Here is a 10,414-nt window from a genome sequence, read left to right on the forward strand (position 1 = left end):
CACTTTAAAAATACAGTACATTCAATTGTGTTTTCTAGTAGCCAGAGAAGTCCATCACCTGGTCCAAATCATACTTCTAGTAGTAATGCATCAACTGCAACAGTTGTACCACAGAATCCATCTGCCCGACCTGCGTGTTCATTGACACCCACGCTGGCAGCACACTTCAATGAAAATCTCATTAAGCACGTTCAAGGATGGCCTGCAGATCATGCAGAGAAGCAGGTATGTTACACGATCAGGTTTCTTAACCTTTGTATGATAACTGAATTCTGCTTTGAGAAAATCTGGAACATTGAATTCAAGCTATATTTAAAACAGCCAATTAACCAATTTCTAATTCGATTGTCCCTAGTCCCTTTATAAAGTGTTGGATGTGTACTTAGAAGGTATTTATGTTAACTTTTTGGGATTTCAAATAAAGTATTTAAATTATCATTATAAATCCCATTATCAAGAACTCAGCATTTAGAAGTTCCTGTGGTGGCTCAGCAGTAACTAACCCAGCTAGTATCCATGAGGGTGGCGGGTTCTATCCCTGGCCCGATTCACTGGTGTAGGTTGTACATGGAGCTTGGATCCTGAGTGGCTGTGGCTGTGGCAGAGGCCAGCAGCTGCAGCTCAGATTCAACCCCTAGCCTTCGAACTTCCATATCTGCACATGCAGCCCTAAAAAGTACAAAAAACCCCCAAGAACAAAACCCAAAAATCTTAGCATTTGGCTCTGTGCTGAGTGCTTAAAGTTTAATTCTGCACTTTCTAAAACTACTGACCAGTGCAGAGAATGATACTTTTTCCATTTTACTAATGAGGCCCTCAAGACCAAATAGTTGATTATACCAAAGTCACCAAGTTAATACAGTGATACTGTTCAAAGCCAGTGTACCTTTTCTACCCAGCCAGCCAGTCTGATGGTTTTAGAACCTGTTAGTACAGTTGACCTTTGAGAAACTCATGGGTTGGGGCTGGGGTGGGGGCAACCCTCCCCACAGTCAAAAACCCAAAGTATACGGTTTATGGTCATCCCTCCTTGCTGCAGTTCCTCATCCTCAGATCCATGCATCATGTGGAACAGTGGTATTTATTATTGAGAAAAACCCATGTGTAAATGGGCCTGCATGGTTCAAACTTGTGTTGTCAAAGGTCAGCTATACTACTAATCTTATGACTGTCCCACTAGACTAGCTGCTAGAAGTTAGGAAATATTTTTGCTTTGGGATGAGGGACCCTAGGGCATTATACTTTCTACCATTGACTTTCCCCTTTTATCAAATGACTCACCATCTGGAGATACATTGTATATCTCATGATAAAGGAGTACAGTGAGATCCTTATATCAGTGTTATACCTGGACTTTGCTTTGGCCAACCCAGCATCTTATATTTATTTATTATTATTGTTATTATTTTTTACATCCACACCTGCAGCGTATGGAAGTTCCCAGGCTAGGATTGAATCAGAGCTGCAGCTGCCGGCCTACCTCACAGCCAACAGTAACGCTGGATCCTTAGCCACTGAGCAAAGCCAGAGACCGAACCCAAATCCTCACGGACACTGTGTCGATTTCTTAACCTGCTGAGCCACAACGGGAACTCCCCCAGCATCTTTTATTCACCACAAATCATGAGTCCTTCTCTCCTAGTGCTGTACCACTATGAGATTGGAAATACTATTCTCTCATATTAAAGGGGAAGTCATTTTTTTTTGGCCTCACCCTCAGCGTGTGGAAGTTCCCAGGCTGGGGATCGAACATGAGCTTCTGCACTAAGCCAAGTTGCTTTGGTCAGGTTCCTAACCCCTTGTACCACAGTGGGAACTCCTTAGTAATTTAATGTTTTATTTTTTGTATATGAATGTGACTTAGATTTTATGTGATTTTCATTTCTTTAATTACAGGCATCGAGATTGCGAGAAGAAGCCCATAACATGGGAAGTGTTCACATGTCAGAAATTTGTACTGAATTAAAAAATTTAAGATCTTTAGTCCGAGTATGTGAAATTCAAGCAACTTTGCGAGAGCAAAGGTAAGGTGGTTTTTTTTGTTTGTTTTGTTTCGCTTTTTGGTTTTTTGAGTTTTGGGTTTTTTTTGTCTTTTTAGGGCTACACTCGAGACACATGGAAGTTCCCAGGCTAGGGGTCGAATTGGACGTGTAGCTGCGTCTACAACCTACACCACAGCTCGAATCCCTAACTCACTGAACAAGGGCAAGGATCAAACCTGTGTCATGGATGCTAGTCACATTTGTTTCCGCTGAGCCATGACTTGGGAACTCCCAAGTTTTTCACTGAAATAAAATTTTTTGGTTTTTATCATTGTTATCTTGAATTGGACTGAAGATCGTAAGTCAAATTTCATCTGAAATTTAAGGTTCTCTTTGATGTGATATTCCATAATACTATAACCTGTTTTCATAATTTAATAATATTCCTATGAATATATTGAATGGTAATGGCATCTAGATTTTATTTTTCTTAACCCATGGTAAATGCTTCATGAGACTTTTGTCTTACATTATGATACTGTAAAGTGTCAGTAATGTTTTATTTAAAAAGTGAGGTGTTGACAGTGGCAGAGGATGAAGTCCTTTCCAGTTGAAATAGCACTCTATTGCTGAGGGTACTTATTTCAGTTGCAGATTGCATCATTGATACATCTTTTGGAAATTACGTTAAAGGTTTAGTTGTCTAGGAAGTTGAATGATACATATCTGCTTTCTTTAATTGTTTTCAGCTAAACTCTCTCACATTTCTTAATGAAAAGCAGAATATCTATGTCGTGATAAGTAATATAGATACTTTTTAAAATGCCTGTTACAAAGTCAGGGACAGACTTTCAGTGGCCTTACATCCTGTCTATATTGAGTCGTAAGAGTTAATCTTGTCATAGGCCACAATAATTAATAGTAAATACCAAGTTGGGACTTCTAATAAACTTAGAAGATTTTATCTAACCTTTCAACTACTAAAATATCTAGAGGTGCCTTTTGAATATCAGCTGGGAGTATTTTTACTCTAGGATTGCTCTGAAAGTAGTTCTCACATACATGAAACTTTATTTTGGTTTGCTAGACAGGTGATTGGACTTGTAGAAAATTACAGCATTCTTTACTGCCACTTATGGAAACACAGTCACTCATGTCAGTCATGTGTCACATAATCATGTTTGGCCAGAGATATCTAGCTAGTGTGTGATTATGCCTAACTCACTGGTGTACGCAGAGAGGTCAGAAGAGAATCAACTTTCATGGACATCTAGTTAGCTGTGGAATTCGTGCTTTATTTTTTGTTTTAAATCATGTCAATTGGACCTTAACTCTGCCTGTTCATTTTTATGAACCTACATTTATATTGAGAATTGTTCATCAGACTGTTAAGTTCCTGTTATGGCTCAGTGGTAATAAACCTGACTAGTATCCATGAGAACGCGAGTTCAATCCCCGGCCTCAATCAGTGGGTTAAGGATCTGATGTTGCTATAAGCTGTGGTGTAGGTTGCAAACGCAACTCTGATCTGCCGTGGCTATGGTGGCTGTGGCGTAAGCTGGTAGCTGCAGCTCCAATTCAACCCCTAGCCTGGGAACTTCCATATGCCGTAGGTACAGCCCTAAAAAAGAGAGAAAAGAAAAATAATTAGCCTTTTGCACTTACTGTATTGTAGTCTAGAAAACATAATTTAAGTCTGTTTCGTGTTTAATATCTGCTGCCTTTTGTGTTTGTGGTAAGGCAGTCATTTGAAGTAAATATTGAGAAATTGTTAGAAAACTTAGGAAACATCCTAACTTGTCATCTCAGTATTTTAATATATGTCATTATTTTGTCCTAATTTAATCAGTTTTTAATTACTTTATCTCAACTCATTTTCTTTATAAAGGTATTTTTATAGTTAGAAATTTTGTTTTTTTCTATAACATAATGACATGAGTTCTAATGCCCTCTTTTTTTTTTTTTTTTGTTTTAATTTTTCAGGATACTATTTTTGAGACAACAAATTAAGGAACTTGAAAAGCTAAAAAATCAGAATTCCTTCATGGTGTGAAGATGTGAATAATTGCACACAGAGTTGAGTACAGGAACTGTAAATCTTGCCCAATCTTAACATTTTTGAGCTGCATTTAAGTAGACTTTGGACCGTTAAGCTGGGCAAAGGAAATGACAAGGGGATGGGGTCTGTGAGATTAAATTCAGGGGAGAGATACAAGATTGATTTGTAAAACCCTTGAAATGTAGATTCTTGTAGATGTATTCTTCACGTTGTAAATATGTTTTGTAGAGTGAAGCCATGGGAAGCCATGTGTAACAGAGCTTAGACATCCAAAACTAATCAATGCTGAGGTGGCTAAATACCTAGCCTTTTACATGTAAACCTGTCTGCAAAATTAGCTTTTTTAAAAAAGAAAATTTGGGGGGTTAATTTATCATTCAGAAATCTTGCATTTTCAAAAAATTACAGTGCAAGCGCCAGGCGATCTGTGTCTGAGGATGCAACCTTGAACCATATGGGCAGTGTACAAGATATCATGAAACAACGGTCCCCACACTTGCACCTGATCAAGAGCAGTGCTTCTTCATTTGTTTTGCAGAGAAATGTTTTTCATTTCCCGTGTGTTCCATTTCCCTCTGAAATCCTTGATCTGATTTTATCCATTTTTTTAAGGCTCCTCTTTTTCTCCTTTCTTAAGGCACTGTTGCTATGGCACTTTTCTATAATCTTTTCATTCCTGTGTACAGTAGCTTAAAAATTGCAGTGATTGAGCATAACCCACTTGTTTGTATAAATTATTGAAATCCATTTGCACCACGTAAGAATGGACTTAAGTACTGCTGGGCATGTGTGCTGAAAGTACAGTGATTGCTCAGATGTAAGGAAATGGCCCAATGAACATGGTTGTGGGAGGGGAAAGAGGAAACAAAGCTAGTCAGATGTGAATTGTACCTGTTGTAATAAACATGTTAAAACAAACAAAAATTGTTATTTTTCTTTTCTTTGGTCAATGCATATTAGAATTTGAACTACCTGGGGATTCTTTATCAGAACTATTCTTGTTGAACATTTATACTTAATTGAAATAATTCCTTAAGGGCGGTTTTGTTTAAAGCATATTAACAGGAAGTTGTGTGTAAGAATATTTAATGAAATAATGAAATTCAACAAGAATGATTAAGTCACTTCCCAAGTGGTTGTCATTTGTTAAACCCTGGTTACCTGTCTTGCTATCACGACCTTTCATTTTGAAGGATGTCTGTGTTGTAGCTATAACTGTTCAAGTCTGGTGCTGACTGCTGTTCTTAGCCATCACAAAACGCTAAATTTGTGTAATTGGAGCTTCCTGCTGTTATCTGGAAATGGTGGGAAAGCTCAGCTTTGTATATTGTTTCCTAAAGTATATTAAAATAAAAAAAGAAACTATTGCTACTATAAAATTACCTTGGCTTTTCTTTTCTTTGCTAAAATATTGGTCACATGGCCTTAGCATGACACTGCCAGTATTAAATCACAAAGGTTTCCTTATGCAGGAAAATCTCATTTCAAAATCTTATCTGATTTAGAGACCTTTTTTGTTTTCCTCCCCTTATTGAGGCAGATGTATTCATGTGCTTTCAGAACTGCCAGCACCAAGGGCTTATTTTGTGTGTTAGATGTTGTTATCACATTCTGGAATACCAAAAATTCAAAATTGCTCTTGTGCTTTAAACATACTTAAAGTATAGAAAGTAATGTTCTGAGTTTTCAATAAATTTAAAAAAGTAAACTGTAAGTGATAGTATGGATGATACTAAAATACCAAAATGTTCCAGTGTAATTAAGAATTAAAATGATACTGGAAACTGATTTTTTTTTTCTGTAACTTGAGGATACTTTTAAAATGTAAGATAAGACAAATGTCCTAAATTACACCGTGATGAAATGTTAATGCCTATGAAATTGTTAATATTTGCTGGACTTGATTAGTGCATGTAAATGAAACTCTGAAGAACTATGTTAAGTTAGAACCCTTACTGATGCAGTCCTGTGTCTTTTCTGGAAAGAAGTGAGAGCAGTTGTTGATGTAGTAGTAGCCCGATGTTTCCTGATCAGATGGCAACTTGACTTGTGATTTAAGGTAAATTTGAATTTGATCTGCTCATTGTATATTGATCTCTGTCACCTTTTTCTTTTGACTTTAAAAAATATTTATATCCCTAAACAAATTGCTCTCATATATATGATATATATATAATATATATTACATATATATAGAAGATGCCTAATTTGAAATACTCTGGTGAATTTTTAAACAAAAAATTAAAATTTTTGTGGAAATATTTTTACAAGATTTGATTGACATATTATTCTGTAGTGAATTATTTCAAATACTGCACTTTAATAACAGACATGGTGTCCAGCTTACCAACCTTCTTGAGGTAACCAGGGAATATTTATTAAAATAGGCATAATATCCAAGAATATTCTTTATTTAGTTGTCCTGTTGCCATGGCTTTGAACATGTATCTCATTTTGGTGGGCACCTTGGTTTAGATAGTTTGAAAAAACGAATAGCCCTTAGGAAACCTCAGGGTTTTTATTTTTCTGTTTTAAAAGGGACACTAATAGTGTTATATTCAAACCTTAAAAGCCGATGCTGTAACAAAATGTATTTTGTGGAGGTGGGTCTGTCAGAAAGTCCCCTGAAGAACCAACCAGCTTCCCTAACTCCCCCCCCCCCCTTTTTTTTTTTTTCCTGTTTAACTAGTTTGACTAACTTGATTTTAAAACTTGGACTACAACTCCAGATTTTAAGCACACTGAAAGCTCTATGTGTCAGCCCTTTTTAAAGATATTATGCTGCTTTTAATATCCCAAATGAATGATTTTATCTCCTAAATTTTATATATCTGCTTCACTCTTGTAAAATCTTGGAAAGGAGGTGCTTAAAACTTTGCGAAGATTTAACTGTTAACACAATTCAGAAACAGTCTGTTCTGTTTAAACACAACCTTAGCTTCAAGGGATTATTTCAAAGGGGAGGGGGCAGGGCATGAAGTAATTCACTGCAAACCAGAACTATTGTAGTTCAGGACTTAAAGCTACTGTATTTAGATGTGGGGTTTGAATATACGGATTTCTTTTCAATACCTGTAAATATGGCTATATTCTTGTATTTGTACTGCAGTGTACAAAATGATACTAAAAAGTAATAAATATGTTTTGACTATTTTGTGCAGTTATTTCAGAACAGTCTCTCTTGAAAGTCAGCACATTATGCATTTGAAGAAGAAAACAGGTTGCTACGAAATTTTTAGTAGCAGTTGTGTTCTAGTCACGTTTCATATAATTTCTTGATTGTACTACTTTAATGAACAAGTTGGCCTAAAGTTGGGATTCTTTAGGTCCTGGTCTAATGTGCCTGCCCTTTTTCTGGTTCTGAAACCCAATTCGGGAAGTGCCCTGAAAGTGAAGTTGGCCTGCACCTCTCGTCCAGGCCCTGGGCTCTGTGGTCATGTGCGTTATCTCCAGCCCTGCTCTGTTCTTTGAACTCAACAAGTTGGTTTAATACTTGCCTTAACATGGCAGATTCTCTTTTAAAAAAATTCCTGCGCTGAAGACGTTTACTCACTAGTGTTCCCATTTCCAGTAGCAGACGATTGGTTCCCCCAGCTACTCGAGACCCGAACATTTCTTCTCTTAGCACTGTGTTAATCCATCCTTGGGACCCATGAGCTCTGCATTCACAAGAGACCTCCTCTTTCTGTCCCAGTAGGTCCCCTGAACCAGACTCTGCCACAGCCCCCTAATCTTTTCACTCCCCCCCCTCCCCCGTGCACAGTCTGATCTCTGCACTCTACCCTGATTTATGGGCACAAGCCCCTGTCTGTCACCACCATGTCACCTGTCTGGTGTTTGCCTTGCCCACCGCAGCCCTTAGGGGTCCCCTGTTCTCACTGCCTGGAAAGCTGTTCTGGGGTCTTTTCCAGACCTCCCACCCAGGTCAGGACATCACCATTGCCTGTGCTCGAGTTCTCTTCCCAAAGAAGTGTCCCTAATGTTCATTAAACAAAGTATGAGTCTTAAAAGGGCTAAGTTGAAGAAAACTTAAAAAGATCACACTGTTTTTTCTTCGAATTTTGGCTTTGGAGTTCTTGTTGTGGTTCAGTGGTAATGAGCCCTCATGGTATCCGTGAGGTTCAGTCCCTTGTCTTCCTCAGTGGGTTGGGGATCCTGCGTTGCTGTGGCTGTGGTGTAGGCTGGCAGCTGCAGCTCTGATTCAGCCCCTAGCCTGGGAACTTCCATATGTGTGGGTGTGGCCGTAAACAACGACAACAAAACCCAAACTTTGGTTTTGGCCCTCTCACCTTGGGAAACAGGAAAGGAACAGCAACTAACTCCTCACCCCCATCCTTTTAAGAAACTGCAAATGACTATTTACCAAAATGCAACTCAAACCCTTTTTTTTGGTCTTTTTGCCTTTTCTAGGGCCGCTCCCGTGGCATATGGAGGTTCCCAGCTAGGGGTCTAATCAGAGCTGTAGCTGCCAGCCTATGCCACAGCCACAGCAACTCGGGATCCGAGCTGCATCTGCAACCCACACCACAGATCATGGCAATGCCAGATCCTTAACCCAGTGAGCAAGGCCAGGGACCGAACCCACAACCTCATGGTTCCTAGTCGGATTCGTTAACCACTGCACCACGACGGGAACTCCTCAAGCCCATTTTTATAGAATGTGATTTCTCTAACCAAGAAGAATCATCAACTGAACCAGTAATAATTAGAGCCTCCTGCGAACACCTTTTAGAATAGCCAGTGAGAAGCAAGATGTTAATTCTGGTGCGATGGGCTTGGGGAGCTGGGAAGCAGGAACTGGCCTGTTTCTGTGCTGTGATTGGGTGATAGGGGTTAGGGACTCTGTCCTGGTCATAGGGTGGGAAGCTGGGTTAGGGCCATACCTTTAGTTCAGAGGGTGCCTTAACATAAAACCAGATCCTTCTGACTAACTTTTAGGACAGGGGTATAGGCCAAAAGAAAGAAAAGACCCATGTCATGTTCTAAGATGCGTCATTAAAAGAAGAGTGTCTTTATTACGCACATCCATCCTAGAGGAAATGGCTGGGACATGAGAACTCCCTGCTTCTGTGACTGCGTGGAAAGACGAAGTTTGGACAGGCACTTGATGCTCTTGCATGTACTTCATAAACAAGCATCCCTTTCCTTTTTTTTTTTTTTTTTTTAATGTGCCTACTGTTTACTCCCCCAATTTGATCAACCTATGTGAGTGTGTTAAGATCACAAGTTTTCCGGGAGTTCCCCTCATGGCTCAGTGGTGAATGAACCTCACTAGTGTCCATGATGATGCAGGTTTGATCCTGGCCTCGATCAATGGGTTAAGGATCTGACATTGCTGTGAGCCGTGGTATAGGTTGCAGACCTGGCTTGGGTCCCTCGATGCTGTGGCTGTGGTGTAGGCTGGCTGTAGCTCCAATTTGACCCCTAGCCTGGGCACTTCCACATGCTAAAGGTGCGGCCCTAAAAAAAAAAAAAAAAAAAAGAAAGAAAGAAAGAAAGAAAGAAAGAAAGAAAAATCGCAAATTTCCTTATCCCCTTCTGGATAATTCCAGAATTATTACCTTATGTGAAAATGGTAGGATACAAGGACAATAATTTTTGTTTCTGGAGTTTCCATTGTGACCCAGCAGAAATGAATCCAGCTAGGAACTGTGAGGTTGCGGGTTTGATCCCTGGCCTTGATCAGTGGGTTGAGGATCTGGCGTTGCGGTGAACTGTGGTGTAGGTTGCAGACGCAGCTTGGATCTGGCCGTGGCTATGGTGTAGGCTGGCAGCTGTAGCTCTGATTAGACCCCTGGCCTGGGAACTTACCTATGCCATGAGTGCAGCCCTAAAAGGACAAAAGACAAAAAATTAATAATTTTTGTTTCTTTTGTGTATTGTCTATTTCCATAGAAGAATCAGCACCTAGTGTGTGCTCGCATTTTTTGCATGAATGAGTGAAGTAGATATATTATATTTGATCTGTAGGATCACTCGATTTTGTATTTAAGTACAGTGCATTCAAACATTTTTATTTAAAAAAAAATTGATTGGAGAGCTTAAACAGTCATTCTGAAATTTCAGGTCCACAGACCACTTGCTTAAATTTCACATCTTCCCCACCACCACCAACCCTGCCCCATTTTGCTGCCTTGACATTTTATCATCTTTATGAGCTCAAACTGTTAAACTGACAAACAGAAAGTATTACCAGGGATGGAGAAGCTCTAATTTTTAAAATGCCAGTGCAGAGGCTCACGCTACATCTCTCTTTACCTGTTTCACAAGCACAAGTGTTCCAAGATAATAGGTAATATACTGACAGTGGAATTACAGAAGATAGCTGGTGAAATATTCCCCCCCCCCCAAGGCTTAAGAAAACAAAAGAATT

The 10,414-nt window shown here is 39.2% G+C and overlaps 1 protein-coding gene across 4 annotated transcripts in view; it reads left to right on the top strand.

The window, feature by feature from the left end:
- The window catches only part of WAC (WW domain containing adaptor with coiled-coil), an 89,482-nt gene extending 84,059 nt beyond the window's left edge, over positions 1-5,423 (top strand). For all 4 annotated transcript variants that reach the window (XM_047755154.1, XM_047755155.1, XM_047755153.1 and 1 more), the window contains 3 exons: positions 39-225; positions 1,897-2,024; positions 3,966-5,423. In XM_047755154.1, coding sequence (XP_047611110.1) covers positions 39-225; positions 1,897-2,024; positions 3,966-4,035 — 385 coding nt within the window. In that variant the 3' untranslated portion in view covers positions 4,036-5,423. The remainder of the gene's footprint in view (positions 1-38; positions 226-1,896; positions 2,025-3,965) is intronic.
- The last annotated feature ends 4,991 nt before the right edge of the window (positions 5,424-10,414 follow it).

This window comes from Phacochoerus africanus, chromosome 12 (assembly GCF_016906955.1).
Source record: "Phacochoerus africanus isolate WHEZ1 chromosome 12, ROS_Pafr_v1, whole genome shotgun sequence".
NCBI lineage: Eukaryota > Metazoa > Chordata > Mammalia > Artiodactyla > Suidae > Phacochoerus > Phacochoerus africanus.